The sequence below is a fragment of the Macrobrachium rosenbergii genome, chromosome 15, assembly GCF_040412425.1.
Source record: "Macrobrachium rosenbergii isolate ZJJX-2024 chromosome 15, ASM4041242v1, whole genome shotgun sequence".
Taxonomy (NCBI): domain Eukaryota; kingdom Metazoa; phylum Arthropoda; class Malacostraca; order Decapoda; family Palaemonidae; genus Macrobrachium; species Macrobrachium rosenbergii.
This window is the reverse complement of record NC_089755.1, coordinates 59,076,384-59,095,176: the sequence shown is the minus strand read 5'-3', so window position 1 is coordinate 59,095,176 and position 18,793 is coordinate 59,076,384. Positions and strand designations below refer to the sequence as shown.

The 18,793-nt window shown below is 38.3% G+C and overlaps 3 protein-coding genes across 5 annotated transcripts in view; 1 reads left to right on the top strand and 2 right to left on the bottom strand.

Moving 5' to 3' along the window:
* The window catches only part of LOC136846823 (LIRP-like), a 48,045-nt gene extending 47,271 nt beyond the window's left edge, over positions 1 to 774 (bottom strand). For 2 of the 3 annotated variants that reach the window (XM_067118091.1, XM_067118093.1), the window contains exon 1: positions 467 to 604. The gene's annotated coding sequence lies outside the window, so the exon portion shown is untranslated. Of the gene's footprint in view, positions 1 to 466 lie in introns of all 3 variants that reach the window. The other variant, XR_010855551.1, reaches the window with a different exon arrangement.
* Positions 775 to 1,362: 588 nt separating this feature from the next.
* On the bottom strand, positions 1,363 to 7,957 carry LOC136846438 (alkaline phosphatase-like). The gene is made up of 12 exons (XM_067117222.1): positions 7,902 to 7,957; positions 6,933 to 7,024; positions 6,116 to 6,175; positions 5,726 to 5,943; positions 5,145 to 5,318; positions 4,754 to 4,861; positions 4,257 to 4,340; positions 3,711 to 3,918; positions 3,043 to 3,177; positions 2,533 to 2,724; positions 2,230 to 2,349; positions 1,363 to 1,830 (listed from the first exon to the last, which is right to left on the bottom strand). Exons 2-12 carry the CDS (start codon positions 7,006 to 7,008, stop codon positions 1,634 to 1,636), a joined length of 1,572 nt encoding a protein of 523 aa, XP_066973323.1. The 5' UTR covers positions 7,009 to 7,024; positions 7,902 to 7,957; the 3' UTR covers positions 1,363 to 1,633.
* Positions 7,958 to 10,841: 2,884 nt separating this feature from the next.
* On the top strand, positions 10,842 to 18,788 carry LOC136846437 (alkaline phosphatase-like). Its single transcript, XM_067117221.1, has 12 exons — positions 10,842 to 11,261; positions 11,936 to 12,035; positions 12,189 to 12,245; positions 12,644 to 12,861; positions 13,580 to 13,753; positions 14,153 to 14,260; positions 14,423 to 14,506; positions 14,960 to 15,164; positions 16,029 to 16,163; positions 16,750 to 16,941; positions 17,301 to 17,420; positions 17,919 to 18,788. The coding sequence occupies exons 2-12, from the start codon at positions 11,951 to 11,953 to the stop codon at positions 18,185 to 18,187; spliced, it is 1,647 nt and encodes a 548-aa protein (XP_066973322.1). The 5' UTR covers positions 10,842 to 11,261; positions 11,936 to 11,950; the 3' UTR covers positions 18,188 to 18,788.
* Positions 18,789 to 18,793: the final 5 nt, after the last annotated feature.

The following is an 18,793-nucleotide window of genomic DNA, read 5'->3' as shown; positions in this document are numbered from 1 at the left end:
GTCCAGGCATAATGGGAAGGTTGGCAGGCCTATGTCCCATTCTCAATGGGCCTTCCCAGTATGGGGAAATGTCAGAACATGAGAAAGAGGATGGTCTATGCTTGATGGAAATACAAGTACTGTACTCTTAGTATGACCTCCTCCTTAGCCATACACGCTGTAGTCTATTAACTTACACTGAATCATAAAGACAAAAACATTAAGAGCCCATTTGCAGGATAACGATATTGTGGGCAAACTGCACAGTTTAAAAGCAATGTAGTACATAAATGACTGGGACTTCTAGCATTAAAGAATGATCTGCATTTTATCCTTCGCCATGTAAGAGGTAAAACTTTACTTTATATATATATTTGGCTAAAACACCTGTAACATAGCCTACTTGTTATTAAACACTGTCAATGTTAAAACTGATAACTTCTGTCTTACAACAGTCAATAAAGGCCCATTTGACATGTTAGCTTACCTCTGGAGATGACTTAACAGTCTGTGTTGGTTAATTACAGTCCTGCAGTCCACACCAGTCCTCCTAATATCTTCGACACCTTAGGCCTTGACATTTACGAGCTACCTTTAACACAGGCCTATTTAACTCCTAACTGACCAAATAACTTGTCTTATTTATTACAAAATGAGTTTTATAACTCATTATTTAAGCTTATCTATCTATTATTTCGTAGCGTTCATTTATAAGAACAGTTTACAGAAGTAATTAAAGAATTAACCACAAATCGCGGGTTCAAAAACGTAAACAAAACAAGATGACAACTGCCCTCTTCTTCTTCTTCATACAGGTTGATGGAGAGCAGGTTTATTTATCTATATATTATTTTAATAAAAGTTTATCTATTAATAATCTGATAACACTCATAATTGTATTTTTCATTCATTCATTTAGGTCGTGATCACTGCCTAGCAGCAATAATGACAGGCTATAGATCCATTTAATGTATAAAAACCTCTGTAGAGTGATTTTGTAGACGATAAATATGGACGACATTCATACGTATCTTTACAACACTGTCTTGTTTGATAATATCGTCCTCATACTTTTACTCTTCTTGTCTAGCCACTTTCCACATTAGTAATTTTGCTTTCTTAATTTTCTTCTTTAGTTAATGGGTTATGTAAAACAGGCATTTTCGGAAAATGAAAATACGGTTTATAGTAGCCTAAATGTTTTGAGATAAGAAAAATTAATTTTTGTCTTTTGTTCAAGAGTAAGATGTGTACAGTAGTATCTCTGGACGATGAATGAAATTCTGCAATATATAAAAAGTTATTGCATGGCTTCACGCAAAATGCCAGTCACTACAATAAAGTGAAAGAAGAAGGTTTTTAAAGGAAAGAGAAACCAAAAAAATAGTAAGGGTCGTTTAATAAATACAGAGATCGTTTAAATAATATAAATAGTATAAATATAGCAACTAAACCTTGCAAAGAAGATACAATCGTGCCCAATACTGGAAGCTAATATGAAGTTAAATAGTTAAACGGAATATATATTGTCAATAAAAGCTTTCAGTATGTGGAGGAAAGGTAACATGATTGCAGAAAGGAAAGGCAGCCATTTCTATAGGTCCAAAACAATAAGCTGAACCTCAAATCCTGACTTAAACAGAACGATTACTTATTATTCATTACTTTTGCAGAACGTCAGTCCATTTCCTACACAGGCTGCATAAGCAAGGGCGTGAGGAATGTAACTCTCTTCATAGACTCCTGTGAAGAGGTGGGAGTGAGGTCCTGTGACATAGATTCCTACGTCAGCGCCATCGTGGTTCGCCAAGTCCATGGGCGCAGCAGCTGCTTGTCGGTACTCTTTATCATCTAGAAATGACACCATTTATTGTTAGATTTTACTCGTTAATGATTGTTTAATGTTTCCAGGCAATTTGTACTAAAAGTATTTGGTAATTAATAGACTGGAAGCTATCTGATTCTAGACTCATAATTGCAAATCCAAAAATATTTCTAAAATCAGGTGTAGGCCTACTTGGAAACAAGACTCTTCATGCAAGTTTATGGCATCAAAATAATTAAAATTTTCTTTACATTATACGTGAGTATAGAAAAGGCACAACTGCATAGGGATATTAGTCCAGGAAGAAAAATGAGAAAAATAAACGTACTGAATGTTGTAAAGAATGAGGGTTTACCCATTTGCTATTTGTGTGACTACGGTAGGCCTACCTCACGTAAGCCATAGGCATGATTCTCCATACTTACACAAGTCTTCTTTGGATGGATCTGGACGGGAACAGTCTGGGTTGACCTTATAACCGGGTCCATTGCCATACATAAGAGTCGTGAAAGGCTTATGGTCAATGTCGCTGATGTCACTAAGTCCTGTGAAAATGGCGGGAAAAAATGAAGATGATAAACTTCTCAACCGCCATAAAGCCACGTACGTTGCTTATATAATTATCCCATTGTAAAACCTTCATTAAAATTTATGAATTATGATCCTACTCCTTTGTATTTCCTTGAAAAGTTACATAAAACAATGGCGTCCTCTGTCGAAGCCCTTACCAAGCATGTCTGTGTGCCTGGCTGCGTAGCCGCTGATGGTAAAGGTGTGCCCGTGGTCGGCCGTGACCAGGATGATGGTTTCCTCTGGGTTAGTCATGTTTAGAGCCACTTCCACTGCCTGGTCGAACTCCAGAGCCTCTGCCAACATCCTCTTGGCCATATTCTCGTGATGGGCCTGGTCAATTCTCCCTCCTGAAAAATATTACGTCGTTGGCGATACAAAAATGTATCTAAGGTAATGTTTGCATGGATGTTCTAGACCATGTTCTTACGATATTCAAATCACAGTAACCTAGACTATTACATAAACTTCCACATGGCCAAAATGATACGACAACGTTCAATAATTCAAGAACTTAAAAGACGCATTTGTTCAATAACAAAACGTGATGTGGGAGAGCTAAGTTTTCAAGGAAACAATAAGTACATGTGCTACAACTGATAAATAAAAGGGATTATCTTGATCGACCAAATAAGAGATAATAAGATGGCCTTCAGAGGGTCTCTCACCTTCCACCAGAAGGAAGAACCCGTTCTTGTCCTTCTGAAGCATTTCAATGGCTTTCTGCGTCATTTCAGGAAGAGTAGGGTCCATCATTCTGTCACGATCTAGAACGTAGTCCATATGGGAGTGGGCGAACAGGCCTGGAATATTTAAATTTATTTTAATTTTTTTACCTTTTCAATGACCCTGGTTCATTTTTAAATAAGTAACAGAAAGAAAGAGACTTGTCAATACGTTTATCACAATTTCGGGCTCTGAAATCCTCATTTCGTCTTAAATTTTAGGCCTACATTGCGGGAATAATACAAGTTGCATTTGCTTTTCAGGCAAAGCTCTTAGAAATTGCCAGTCAGTTTTGAAAGACGGGCTAAAATTCAAGTTATTTATGAAAATGTCGCCTTACAAACCAAGAAAATTAATAAGTCTATTAGATTTTTATAAAATTGTTTGTATCATGAATAAAAATTCTAAGAACAAAGGGCCATTTTCCTGTCAAAACCCACAACAATATAAGCTGGCTGTTTTCAAAATCAGACTTTTTCTTCAAGACAAAAGACTCAGATATAAACAGAGTGAGTCTAAAACTTTATCTTCAAGACAAAAGACTCAAAGAAAAACGGAGTGAGTCTAGACTTTTTGTTGAGGGCAAAAGACTTCAGTATAAATATTTTACCCAAGAGGTAATCGGTGTTGGCAATGTCCACAGCCATGAGGTCATCTCTGTTCCAGACATAAGAGGCAGTGGCGCCTCGGAAAGCCTTGTCCCTTTTCCAGTCCCTCACGAGATCTTTCCCGTCGGCGCGAAAACCACTTTTGTTGGGATCTTCGGCGTCTTTCATCTCCTTCGGGTAGAATTGCCTTCGTCCCCCGCCCATGATTACCTGAGGTTATGTTTGATTGTAATGGTTGCTTGAGGTTATGTTAATGATATCATGGTTACTTGGGGTTATGTTAGTGATACCATGGTTACTTGAGGTATGTTAACGATATCATGGTTACTGAAATCTGTACTTCTCTCCCGTCAAGGATTTGTTTATACACATTCGTTTTCTTTGATAAAATTCACTGAGATGGTTTATGATTTTAACTAACGGTTAAGGATGATTTCTGTAGATATATTCGTTTTCTTTGATAAAATTCAAAAAGATGGTGTCAGGCATTAAAATCTGTTAGAATTACGATTACAAAAATGGGAAATCTATTAAAATTCTTGACTTACCTTGAAGAACATTCCTGTTTCTCCGTGGACCAGTTGTTCAGCGATGTCGTCACACACGTCTGGGTCTTCCCCATCGCTGGCGATCTGAGATGAAGATAGCACAAAGGTTATTTATGAATGAAAAGGTACAGAGATACAAAGGTTACTTGCAATTGAAAATAAAAGCAGACGTGACATTCCTACTCTTTGTCTGAAAATGGCTCATCTGAAGAAGGGCAGTTTCTGAGAAACTGTCCTTCTTCAGTATGTAAGCCGAGACAGACACAGACACAGACACGTTTGTATAAAAAACGTTTCCCCTGACAAGGGGACATCTTCCAAGGGAAAACAGGACATCAGTTACTGCCACATTCACACTATAATCGCCAAAACAGAGGGACTAACCCTCTGTACAGAAAACCTACACATCAGAGCGTCAACACCATCTGTCTATGGTAACGTCTGACAGTGCAGTGGCTAACATAAAGTATCGATTTCAGGAAATGTTATGTACTCACAGCATCATCATCTTCCCATTCTCTTTCGGCTATGTGGGCGTAAGTACCGGACGGGGTGGCGTGGGTGACCCTAGTTGTAGTGACGAAACCACTAGATCTACCAGCATCCTGGTTTCATGATAGATCACACGGATATTTAAGAGTGATTAGGACATATAGGATACTCGGGATAGCTTAGATAATAATGATTTTTTAAATGATCTAAGTACTTAGGATATGCAACTCATTAAAAATAGGATATTTAGGGTAAGCAAGATGTTTAGGATATTATCAGGAATACAGAAAATATTGAAGTGCAGGAGATTATATAGGGCCTGTATGTGTTACCTAACAAGTTTTGTAATTCATAAAAACCCAATCGTCTGTAAGCTGGGATACTATTGTAACTTACTTGGAACCACTTTGCAATGGAGGAGGTGTGGAAGGCAGGATTCTGCTGGGCTGTGCAGTTTCCGCGTTTCACGTTGGAATCGACGCCAATGGTGCCTTTGTTGGCCTTTACGCCGTTGAGGTAAGCCGTAGCACTGCAGGCGCTGTCTGCCACCTGGACGTTTGTCGTGTAGGTCTGTTTGAATAAATAAATATGTCAATTAACAAGTGAAGAGGCTGCAGTTTCGTAGTAGCTATGGTTTAATGATAGCAGACAACAACTGAGTCGTTACTTGGTCTAGTTAACAAATGCTGAGAATCGTTACCATGTTCGAAGTAAAGGAAACTAAGGAGTCATCCGTTACTTTGCTAAATGCAGACGACAAATGAGAATCATTACTTAAACAGAACAAACGACAACTGAGAATTATGACATCACTTGAAGCATTCGAAAGCAAGAGTCATTTGCTGCCTTGCCTTTAACCAAACTATACACAAACAGGATCATTACTTGACCAAAACAGTACAAAAACTAAGCACCAATACTTTGCTTAGGGCAAAACACATCTAAAAATCAATCTCAGTTAAGGAATCATTCAATACCTTGCTCAGAGCAGCGTGAGGAAACTCCTCCCAGACCATCTTTTCTCGCTCCCAGAGGCCTGTTAGACTACCCTTCTGAATCCTGGCGGCTGTCACAGTGGAGATGGACATCCCATCGCCCAGGAAAAAGATGACGTTCTTCGCCTGGTTTACTTGGTTGGAGATCTTCAGCTGCCTCATTAGTGTTTCCTGTGCGTCTCGTTTCCAGTAGGCCTGGTCTGGTGAAAGAATGAATAAGAATGTTAGCAAGAAAGGGTAGCAATACAGGCTAAGAATGCTCGTTTCCAGTAGACCTGGTCTGATGACACAATATTAAAAAAATATAGCAGTAAAGGCTACATACAACTTTGTTTGTAGGAGGCGTTCCATTCGCCAAAGAATTCTTCTTACCTTCTCCAGCGATGGGGTTTGGTTCGCCTAAGGAAGATCTTTTGTGGTATATTCTCTCATCTGAAAGGAATAAAACAAATGTGATTAAATTAAGAGGTGGAAATTTGTAAATAATTATTGATAACTGTGAAACAAAACTGAAGTTACAAAGGGAAAACAAAGAATAGATATTGAATGGTATTTTTGCAAAATTTCAGAAACTCTAAGTATGCTGTGCAGAAATGATGGTTTGATTCAATTGTAGCAGATGAAGGGAAGATATCCTTTTTAAATCATTGAATGACGTATTGTCTAAATAACTCATTCATTCCATTGTAATTCATTTATTGATTCTTTTTTTCAGTTTTTTTTTCAATATCTCTTTATGTGCTCCAACTGTTCTCTCCTTTTGTGTACTGAAGACTTTCGTCTCTCATATCTTGCCTGCTTCTTGTCAGAAATTCCAGTATTCTTGATCCTTTTCTAATTCCATGCCCTTCCCCCAAAAAAACCTGTTCATGGGACACCTAGCTAAGATTACAAACCAGCAGGAAAGAGTTTTGTTATTTTTACGGGTGCTTTTTATTTCCCTACTCCTCTCAGGTAGCCTTGTAACACCCACCATACTACCTATTCAAACTTAAGAACTCGCTTCTTGTTTCATATTTACCAAGATTTTACAATCTTCTGTCCTTAAACAGGTGATTCTCTTTTTACTTCTTCTTCTTCTTCTTCTTCTTCTTCTTCCATCAAGTCTGGCCTAAGTAAAGTTCATTGTCTTCCTCATCATATTTGTGAGCAATTCTCATTTCTTATCATTCTCTTTCACTCGACTTACCTTCTTGTTTTCGTCGAAGACTGACGCTCTCGACAGACACCAGCAAAGTCACCCCAAGCAGGAGTTTGAGTAACATCTTATTTTGTACGACTCTGGAAAAAACAAAAAACAGAAAGAAATGATTAAAAAAAGTATCCCTGAAACACTTTTTATGTCGTTGTACCCCAAATTACTGCTGGCCCTGTTTATACTCAAGGCAGTGTTTATGTTCAGTTTGTAAGAGTGGCACTCAGTAAGCAAATATTACAGGGGTTCCCAACCTGGGGTACATGTACCCCTAGTGGTACATTTGTACTCTTCAGGGGGTTCATTGGGTCTGAGACAATCGCCAGGACTGCGCAATACATGATGTAATCTGCATTGAGATTGCACAATGCCGTGTCTTTTTTTTTATTTCCTCATTTTAGTAAGCAAAGCTTTACTTCTTTTTCATCCTCAATTTTTAGGGGTACACAGGAATCTATAAAAATGCCCAAGGGGTACAGAAGAACAAAAAGGTTGGGAACCCCTGCGGGACTCTGTTACACATTTTTTTTTTCTAAATTCACAAGATATGACTGGAGTGGCCATCATAATTTAAGTGTCTATTGGTGATCATTGGTACGAACAACAGTGATTAATATACACAATTTAAAAGGATTTAGAAACTAAAAATAAAAAAAACAAAGAAATGGAGCATTTCCATATCCCTATTATCCTAGTTTGCTTTGGTCTATCTGACAAAAGAGAGATCTCAGTACTATTTACATAAATTCAATAACTGCAATAAATACTAAATAAACATAGAAGAATAATTACTAAAGCTTTTTCTTACAGGAATCTTACAAAGCAAGAGGCCGTGCTATCACGTCATCAGCAAAACTAAAAAGACATAAATCGACTTCCACATCAGATACCATACTCAGAAAAGTCTGAAAAAACCAATAAATGCGAAGAATCTTAATTACTGTTGTTATGAATCCCACTCACCGAAGTCCCTAGCTGAATCAAACCTTTGACGACTGGGTGATCTCGATACAGTGAATAAACAGTTGCAGATTCCAACCCTTTTATTTGATCCTTATCAGTCACATTCCCCGAAAGATTATGTCATCCAAAACATTCTCGTTATGCAAATATATAATCTCTATTTCACACCTGTCAGCGTTCCCTTGAAAACTTATGGTCTGTTGTGTCTATAGCCATAATCATCTTCCGCTAGAAATTATCTTGTTCGGGACTTTGTTTTGTAACTGTCATTATTTATCATTTATTATTCAGAAGACGTAAGCCTATTCGTATGGAACAACACACCAAAGGGGGTCACTGACTTGAAATTCAAGCTTCCAAAGAATGTTAAGGTGTTCATTAGAAAGGACTAACAGTAGGTAATGGGAAATACAAAAGAAGAGATCACTTATTAGAAAGTAGAAAATAGATTAACAAATTTCTAAATAAATGGAAAAAAATGTAAAAAATGTAGGTAAATTTAAAATAAGAGGAGAAGTAAATTATAAAAATACAAAAAAACTATAAATCTAACATTGATGGGGATGGAGGTATAACGTTAGCCCATCGTATTTCAGTGTCAATTTTTACATATTCTTCTGTTTTATGGAACAATTTTCAAATGGACCATCTGGTAGGCTTCTTTTAACGGACAGTTGTAGCCTTTAGCATATCCTGCAAGTTTCCAAAAAGCATTTTCCTTATATATCTTCATTTTTTTATTACCTGCCTTTAATTTTTAAACTACGATGGCTATAACCAAATGTTCCATCTCTCAAAAGCTACAACCGCAGAATTACAACCACGAAACTGGTTATGGAGGAGACTCTTTTTTGCCAATAGAATTGTTTGATAACAACCTAAAACAATAATATTCAAGATTCTCTTACGTTATATAACTATCTGTTTTCCGAAAAAGATAAAACTTGTATCTGAGGAATTCTTTGTTATGTCACAAGTATTGCGCATTTCTTGTGAATGGCTGTAAATAAAGATATCTTTTGCATATGAACAGAGATACGACCAAATGAGATTTCTGTTGGTTGGGCAGAGTTCGCAGGTCCATGCCAGACTACCTAGTCCATTTTACACCTTACTACAATAGTTCGGGTTTCATATTTCTGTCAAAATGCTGTTTTAATTACTAGCTGTGAAATGTCTTGGCCAATTCTTTTCTATAATTGCTCTGCTACACTCACAGATTATATTTGTGTGTTTTGGAGAGAGAGAGAGACTTGCTACACCCCTCTTGGCAGTCTGACCTAAGCAACAAGAGGTCACGGTGAGACCTAAGAACTCAGCAGAGCTAATTACAAGTACAGCTAACTACGTCATCGTGCTTCGATCTCAAGAGACCACGATTCCGGTAAACTGGATTTAACTGATTAGTGTTCAAATGTCCTCCAAGGAGTGAGGACGTAACGAAATTGCGTGGAGTCCTTCACGTGCCGAGTTTCTTGAGATGGTGGGAGTGCTGAGTGTAAAACACGGAACGTATTCACTAGGGAAACGTCAGGTGTTAATGGACGGAGTCTTACGTAAAAAGGGGAAATGTTTTGATGACATAACCGTTCTAGAAGTAAACAGAACTTGAAAGTCCGCTGCGGTTTTGTTTTAGGAATCAAGATGTTTTCTTTTATAAGTTCGAGTTTTTAGCTAAGTGTAAAATCTCGAATAATTATTGTACTGACTTTTGTTTACTTTTTTTAAAAAGTAAACTGTACTTTTGTTGAGGAACCCAGTATGATAAATTTAGTAAAATAGTAATTATTTTAACTGTCTTCATGTACTGGATTTTTTATCATTTGTTCTACTGAATTTTGTTATCATTTGTTCTAGAAAAGAATATATATATATATATATATATATATATATATATATATATATATATATATATATATATATATATATATGTATATATATGTATATATATATGAATATATATTATAGGTTCATCAGAATGTAGAATCTTGTAAACTTGGTGATATCACGCTTATAAAATTATATATATTTTTCAATATTTGCCAGTTTGGATAAACCACAGTACTAAAAACATATATAAATACAATTCAATCAGAATGTAGATTCTTGTAAAATAAAAATTGCCTTTTTTTAGATCTAAAAAGATCTAAAAACACGCTAAATACAATTAATAAAATAAATAGATCTAAAAGATCTGATACAACATAAGAAAAATTACAAAAACGGTCAAGCCAACTTTGCGAATTGCGCAACCGACGCAAAAATTACGGAAAAAAAAAAAAAAAAAAAAATTGAATAAAAATTTGACTTGTTGGAAAGACCCAGGAATACATTTCTTTCCCGTGATTAACATAAACGCTGGTCATCCAGCTCATTAGCATAAATTACTAAATATAAATGAAAAACAAGCCGCTAAAACATTTCTACTTTCACAGACTGTATTTTTGACCCTTCAGGGCTAAAGAGAGAGAGAGAGAGAGAGAGAGAGAGAGAGAGAGAGAGAGAGAGAGAGAGAGAGAGTCTGTTGCTAACCAAAATTCAGATCATGTATTGTTGATGATTAGTGATGATTCTTATAAGAAAGAGAGAGAGAGAGAGAGAGAGAGAGTCTGTTGCTAACCAAAATTCAGATCATGTATTGTTGATTCTTAGTGATGATTCTTAAAAAAAAGAGAGAGAGAGAGAGAGAGAGAATCTGTTGCTAACCAAAAATTCAGATCATGTATTGTTGATGATTAGTGATGATTCTTATGAAGAGAGAGAGAGAGAGAGAGAGAGAGAGAGAGAGAGAGAGAGAGAGAGAGAGAGAAAGAGAGAGAATCCTTATAGTAACAGCAATGAAAGCACTTATTTTCAGATCTCGTTTGTGTGAACAAGGATCATTGAAATTAAATTAAGGAGCCTTTGCTCCATACGAAACAAAGCCATTACCCTGAGAGAGAGAGAGAGAGAGAGAGAGAGAGAGAGAGAGAGACATGTAGCAACAGCATCAGCAGCATCAAGGTTACCTTATCTCACACAGAAAGGGTCTCCACCCCCATATGCCATACAAAGCTCATCATCATTGTTTATACGTCAGCGAGAATAATTTATCTATGTATGCTGGATTTATTTTTTTTTTTTTTTTTTGCTGTTGTTGTTCCTGATTCGGAGCTGATACGAGTTGCTATAGTTCGCTTTCCCCTTTAGAAACGAAAATTGAAAAACATCCTGTTGTCTAATTCCAGGCCAGGGCTGCATTGCTTATAAAAGCGCAATGTATTTCTCTGGTAAAATTCTGGCACCCGGCACTCAGAGATCAGCCTCTGAAGCGTGGACTGCAGCGCAGTGTTCCAGCCGTCACTGTAACATAATCGGATCGTAAGTATTTTTGTAATTTATATTTTTGTCGGTCTGCACTCAGCCGAAGTCGTAGCTGAAGATTTTTAAGGAGCTGCCAAAGATACAATTTCCAACCCTATTTAAAAATATAATTTGCAAATATAATATTAAGTTCCGTCTGACCTCTTGTCTCTGAAATCGAGTAAGCTCTATTGAAGGCTTATGGGCATTCAGTCTTATTGTTAAGGATACACGCACACACACACAATCAAAGACCTCATACAGCTGTTACCGGCTCTGCATCAAACTCAAAATCGTACCAACTCTTCTTTGGCCCATGGCACACCCCAAAATTATGTTAATCATTGGAACTGCTTGCTTAAGTCACCTTCACATTATTATTTGTTCTGAGATGTTGCTATTGAATATGTGTGTGTTTTAGAGAGAGAGAGAGAGAGAGAGAGAGAGAGAGAGAGAGAGAGAGAGAGACAGAGAGAGATTATTATTTGTTCTGAGATGTTGCTATTGAATATGTGTGTGTTTTAGAGAGAGAGAGAGAGAGAGAGAGAGAGAGAGACTAAACAAGGAAATACAAAGGAATATGATATACCTAATATACTGTAAGAAGGATGCATTTGAGAAATTAGATTATGCCACAGAACTCATAAACTTATAACTAATCTTAAGAAGAACCTTACATTTACTATTTTCAGGTACGAAGAGAAACCATGAAGGCTTTACAGCAACTCATACTTGGCACAGCATTGCTGATATCAACAGCAGAAGGCTACACCTTACGCCAGTTCAAACTAGGTGAGAGAAAGCGGTTAAAAACATCATTAACTTTATGTCAGAACCGTTTTTTGTTATCTTTTAATCTTCTTCCTTTTGTACGTAAGAATTTAGGAGCAAAAGGGGTCAATGAATATACTATTTTCTGAAGTATTTGCAATTGTTTTTTTTCAGGTGACTCACCCTACCACGCCAGAGCTTCCAACACGGGTGACCCTATTCAGGGTGAAGGTAAGGGAAAAATGTCTTTGATATTGTTTGAAATAGTCACAGACCATCAAATTTAGGTAAAGAATAGATGCAAATGATATTTGATGGCTGTGATGGCGAAGAGAGGAGTGAATGCTAGCCACTATGCCCTTCCAGAGCCTGGTTTCCACCAACTGCAATTGTTTAACTGCCAATTAGATCATTTTGTAGATCAGCTAATGTCTGCTGGGATTTAATTATATGTACTTGAATACCTGAAGTGTTCTACCTCCTACGTGTGTGTGTGTGTGTGTGTGATTGACATGAGTCTAGCTTCACTGACAGGAGAATCCAGGCTTAGACATATAGCCCCCTAACACTGAAAACCTTTCTGAAAGGCAAGCTTCAGAGATATATTTTTACTTTGCTCCTGAAACCAGACATGGCCTTCTGGAGGAAAGACGCGCAAGAAGCACTCCTGAAGCAGCTGAAGTTCAAGAACAAGGTGACGAAGGCGAAGAACATCGTGTTCTTCTTGGGAGACGGCATGTCTCTTGCGACCGTCACTGCTGCCAGGATACTGAAGGGTAGTCAGACTGGTCTCTATGAGAGAGAGAAGCTGGTCTGGGAAGAGTTTCCTCACTCTGCTTTCAGCAAGGTAATCGTTTTTATCTTTTTTTTTTTTCTTTAGGCCTGTTTTAGCTAATGAGAGTGCCTTACAGGTTACTTTGGGAGCATGAGCCCGTGCTGGCATAAGGCTAACTAAATCTAAAATGAGAGGACAGTATCATAGGTAAATTAGTCTAGAATATGTTGGCCTAATGGGTTTCGATTTTGCCTCTTGTGTAAGAGAACTGGAAGTGTTTCCATGACTATAAAACTCCCAAAGAAATTATGTGATTTCAGCTTACTGTTATGGACTCCAGCATATTCAACCATTCTATCTCAACACGTAAACGTATTTCAAAGGTTTAAACTATACGTTTTAATCCTAAATAATGAAAAGTTTTGATGTAAAAAAGGATTCTCAATGTATAATACAAGCAGATTGCAGGGCGTACCAGTTCTTCACTGTTTGACTTCGTAGTGGGTCGTTTAAGATAATTTCTTCAAAATCGACATTAGGAAGAAATTGTTTCTGCAACAAGACATTTTATCGAAAACAGAATTCGTTGTAAACGTCATTTTCTTGAATAAGAATTGTGTCCTTTTGTTTTCAGTAAGATAATATTCCAAATGTTGATGTGGAACCATAAGGGGATTCATTTGTGTTTCATTCTCTCTCTCTCTCTCTCTCTCTCTCTCTCTCTCTCTCTCTCTCTCTCTCTCTCTCTCTCTCTCTCATATCAAATTAATCTATATCCCTTTTTCAACAGACGTACACAACAAACGCCCAGGTACCAGACAGCGCCGCTACCGCGACGGCCTATCTCCACGGCGTCAAGTGTAACCAGGCCACAATAGGCGTCGATTCCAACGTGATTGTAGACGATTGTGAGGCCATGCGCAATCCAGCGTTCCAGACCACTTCCATCGCCAAGTGGTTCCAGGTACGGGTCGTTTCATAGTCATTATTCAAGAGTGCGACTGCACTCTGGTGGTGATTTTCATAAAGAATTCTGGATTTAATGCAGGTAAATCTGCCCAGGGTAGTTTCCAATCCAGTTTAGAACTTTTGCCCTATAGCAACCCATTTTGCGCACACCAGACCGCTGAAGTTTGTTGCAAGGGCAGAAGAGACTGTCTTGAGTTTATGATTTAGATACATAGGCCAAAGGGGACTTGTAACCAGTGCCTTTATCTAGCCCAGGCTTGTAAAAGAGATAGGACACACGGAAACAGGACAAGAATTCAAGAATTTGTCTGTGCAAGGAAAGAACTTCTCATTGAGACATCCACCAGAAGTCACCATAAAAGTCCTAACTCTTCTTCTATCTTTCTTTCCAAAGGACGCTGGGAGATCGACTGGCCTGGTCACGACTGCCAGAGTCACCCACGCCACGCCCGCAGCCATGTACGCCCATACTGCCAACAGGAAGTGGGAAGATGACGAATCTGTAAGTTACGTTTTCAAACAATTTTGTTCTTTGGTGTAGAGACCCACTGTCCAAAATGAGCTCGGTCTAGTGAGAAAAGTAGTTTCTTATAGACTTTGCATAGTAACTTCTCACCTTTTATATATTTCTACATCCATATATATCTGTATACCTACACTGCAGGTACTCAAGTCAGACCAGGACCCCGAACTTTGCGACGACATCGCTGAACAGCTGATCTTCAGTGAAACAGGAAAGAATTTCAAGGTAACGAAGGCTACACATTGTACACTTCCTTTCCTCTTGCAGCTTCTTGCTGATGGGTCTGCTCCCTCTGTGAACTATACACTACCCTCTAACATATGTATTGTAAATGTCTATCACTACGAATGAAATATAAAGTCGAAACCAGTCAGGATTTTCACCCAGTGTTTCTCTTTTGTTGTGGTAAAGTTATACATTTAAGTTCAACAGATGATGTTTACATCTTTCAAACACTGGGCACCATCTTCTTCTTTCATCCTGACTTTAGATTTGTGATGCTAAAACTGAAAGGAGTTTCTTTTTCATATTTTCACTTCATTTGGTTTTGTTCAGATTTATATCACACTCTTATGAAGTCACTTTCCACTTGATCACATCCATTAAGGCAACTTTTTATAGGAAAAAATTAAACTTTCAAACAAGCAGAGTAATTTCGCATTCTTTGGTCAATCTCAGGTCATCCTAGGAGGCGGGAGAAGACACTTCATCCCAGAGAATGCCTCTGACGTTGAAGACGGGAAACCTGGATACAGGACCGATGACAAAAACCTCATTGACGCCTGGGAGGAAGACAAGGCTTCCAGGGGTGCCAAAGCTTCTTATGTCTGGAACAGACAAGATCTTGATGCAGTTGACGTCAATACGACAGATTACCTCATGGGTGAGTGGTGAAGGTTTTGTCAGGAAAAGATAACTATTAGGGGACATCTATTCCACACCTTATTGCAGGCATGTCACAGCCATGTTGAAAACAAATCAACGACCGTAATTGCTGGGTAATCACTGAAGTCTTGGTTATGATTACCTAGAAGTCGTTGACATGTATTTAACATGTTTGTGGTGTGTGCGCGATAAGTTTCTGACCTGTTTAAGACTCGTCTTACTGCAGTTGGGATGCACCCTTAGAGTGTCTTCCATGCTTTACTTCTTTCTATTATGCTTCTTATTCTTCTTTGTTTATCTCAACGATGACTCTGCTTTCCTTCCTCTGCTTTTAGTTTTCTGTAAAAGAAAACTACTGTGCCGACTTTGTCTGTCCGTCCGCACTTTTTCTGTCCGCCATCAGATCTTAAAAATTACTGAGGGTAGAGGGCTGCAAATTGGCATGCTGATTATCCGCCCTCCAATCATCAAACATACCAAATTGCAGCCCTCTAGCCTCGGTAGATTTTATTTTATTTAAGGTTAAAGTTAGCCATAATCGTGCTTCTGGCAACGATATAGGATACGCCACCACCGGGCCATGATTAAAGTTTCATGGGCAGCGGCTCATACAACATTATACCGAGACCACCGAAAGATAGACCCATTTTCGGTGGCCTTGATTATACGCTGTAGCGGCTGTACATGGAAAACTCGATTGCGCCGAAGAAACTTCGGCGCATTTTTAACCTGTTTTCTATTATCTCACGGGAGAGAGAGAGAGAGAGAGAGAGAGAGAGAGAGAGAGAGAGAGAGAGAGAGAGAGAGAGATTCATCAAACGACATGAATTTCAAGCGGTTCATCTCTGCGTTCTACTTACAGGGCTATTTTCCTATTCACATATGGACTACGTTATTGAAAGGGACACAGCTATGGATCCCAGCCTGCCGGAAATGACAAAGAAGGCCATCGAGATGCTCCGGAAGGACAAGAATGGATTCTTCCTGCTGGTGGAAGGTGAGAGACCTCAGGTGGCTCTGAAAGTAAAGATTGCAGCTGTGGCCATACAGTCGATTTCATTGCCATACACCAAACAGATAGACAGGTTTATCTAAATATTTCTTTAGCAAAAGCTAGATGGATGGATAGATTTGATTATTCTTCAGGCACTATAAAGATACATTTGGCTGATTTATGGTTCAGCCACACTGCATGTCAGCAACCTGTTGCCTACATGTTCCAAACATCTTAAAAACAAGTCAGTGTGTGTAACAAGTTGCCAACATGTTTATGACATTTTTACTTCAGTTTCTTTTGCGTCACCAACCTACCTACTCACAGGTGGCAGAAAACACCAGTAGGTCACTGACTTGTATTCAACCTGTTTCTGATGTGTGTGTAACAAGTTGCCAACATGTTTATGACATTTTTACTTCAGTTTCTTTTGCGTCACCAACCCACCTACTCACAGGTGGCAGAAAATATCAATAAGTCACTGACTTGTATTCAACCTGTTTCTGATGTGTGTGCAACAAGTTGCCAACATGTTTATGACATATTTACTTCAGTATCTTTTGTGTCACCAACCTACCTACCCACACAGGTGGCAGAATTGATCACGGAAATCACAACAACTCAGCCAGGAAGTCGCTGACGGAGGCTGTGGAGTTTGACCAGGCTGTTCAGGTAGCTCTGGACATGACCGACCCCGACGAAACCATCATCCTGGTCACCGCTGACCACGCCCACTCACTCTCCATCAACGGGTATCCGAACAGGCACAATGATATCTTGGGTATGTCTACTGCAAAAGAAGCTTCTATCTTTTAACAGAAGACTAGAAATTCTCATTGAAAATAGTGGTAAAAGAATCTGGATATTGTTAAAAAATTATCTGCCACATTTTTAGAATGAGAGAGAGAGAGAGAGAGAGAGAGAGAGAGAGAGAGAGAGAGAGAGAGAGAGAGAGAGAGAGAGAATCTGAGGACAACCTTATTCTATTTCTTTAACAGAAGAATGTTTACTAAATATCTGCCACTTATTTATAATGCACTGAGAGAGAGAGAGAGAGAGAGAGAGAGAGAGAGAGAGAGAGAGAGAGAGAGAGAGAGAGAGAGAGAGAGAAATAATGATCTGAAACCCTACTCATGACAGGAATTGGTGAAGTCGACAAGAAAGACCAACTGCCTTACACGACTGTACTCTACGCTACTGGACCAGGCCACAAGATTACCCCTGGGTGCAAACGTTCAGACCCGTCTGGAGTGGATACAAGTAAGTATGGATTTATACAGAAAGAGTCTATTGGTCCTACAATTTACACATCTCTCTTGGTTAAGAGGATTCCAGATTCCAGAAATCCCCATGAGGAGGTTATAGGACTAAGGTTGGCAGGAATTAGACCATTAGGCCAACACATCAGTCCCATTTCCTCAGAATCTACCATCTATTTTTAACGAAAGATTAATTTGAATTTATTTGTATGATTTTTGTTAGTATTGGCACCTCCTGTAATGCCATAAAATAGTAGTTCCTTTTAATTTCACATGAAAACAACCACCATTAATAAATGTATTATCTACCCAGAAGCCTGAAGCGATAGTCTAAATTCTTATATTCCAGTTTTCACCTGCTTCTCGTAATAACAGCAATACAAATCTATTCTGGAACAGTTTAATTCATAATAACTCGATATTCAGCGACGAATATTTGTAGTACAAGTCAATATTGCTGAAACCTACAAAATGATCTGTCTACCATTCCATTTTGCAGCCGATAAGTACTACAGACAGATATCAGCTGTGCACAGGAACTCTTCAACTCACGAAGGGAGTGACGTAGGAATTTGGGTCACCGGCCCTCACTCCCACCTGTTTACGGGCGTCTACGAGCAGAATTACATCCCTCATGCCCTTGCTTACGCCGCCTGCGTCGGGGATGGACTCAGTTTCTGCAAAGATGGTGATTTGATGAATCAGGCCACAGAGATGAATATGATAAAAAAAAAATCAGACCAAGAACGTAAGGATATGATTATGTAGACCTATAGTCTATAAGCTGATGGTTCGGGAAGCAAGATTCTACGACAACCAGAGAAGATTTTCTAACGCCTGCTTGAGAAGAAGAAGAAGAAGAAGAAGAAGAAGAAGAAGAAGAAGAAGAAGAAGAAGAAGAAGAAGAAGGAAAATTATTTTAGAAGCTTTAGTTCTTATTTTCCCACCCAAATATTACACATTGGCGAACAAAATGTAGAAGAATCTCATTGGTTTCAACCAAAAAAACTCCATCTTTATCAAATTTATTATTACGTCTTGACAGTGCAACAACATTTGTACACGATTCAGTATTCCAAATGTATGATAAAATAAATCGTTGATTTCAACATATGCTTCTAAGAACGAGACCTCAAACTTGTATTGGCAGAATGACTGACGCTTACTAGTCTTATTTATGATTAATTATCTGATATTTATTATGCTGACTTTCCTGTTTACTTACTGAATTCTCTTGTTTTCTTGTTTTTAAGTTTTCACTGATACAAACTCGGTTACCTTGTTACGTTTTTTCCGCTAGATTTATGTTCAAAGTTCGTGCACAAACACTCTGTGTATTGGTTATCATTTCTAAGCTCTTTCTTCTCAAAATTA

Bases quoted from the DNA above. Each gene is read 5' to 3' on its own strand.
- LOC136846438 (XM_067117222.1), bottom strand. From the start codon at position 7,008: ATGTTACTCAAACTCCTGCTTGGGGTGACTTTGCTGGTGTCTGTCGAG. The intron at 6,176-6,932 runs GTAAGTCGAGTG...TATTCCTTTCAG, and splicing joins TCTTCGACGAAAACAAGAAG to ATGAGAGAATATACCACAAA. The intron at 5,319-5,725 runs GTATTGAATGAT...TTATTCAAACAG, and splicing joins CTCACGCTGCTCTGAGCAAG to ACCTACACGACAAACGTCCA.
- LOC136846437 (XM_067117221.1), top strand. From the start codon at position 11,951: ATGAAGGCTTTACAGCAACTCATACTTGGCACAGCATTGCTGATATCA. The intron at 12,036-12,188 runs GTGAGAGAAAGC...GTTTTTTTTCAG, and splicing joins CTTACGCCAGTTCAAACTAG to GTGACTCACCCTACCACGCC. The intron at 14,507-14,959 runs GTAACGAAGGCT...GGTCAATCTCAG, and splicing joins AAACAGGAAAGAATTTCAAG to GTCATCCTAGGAGGCGGGAG.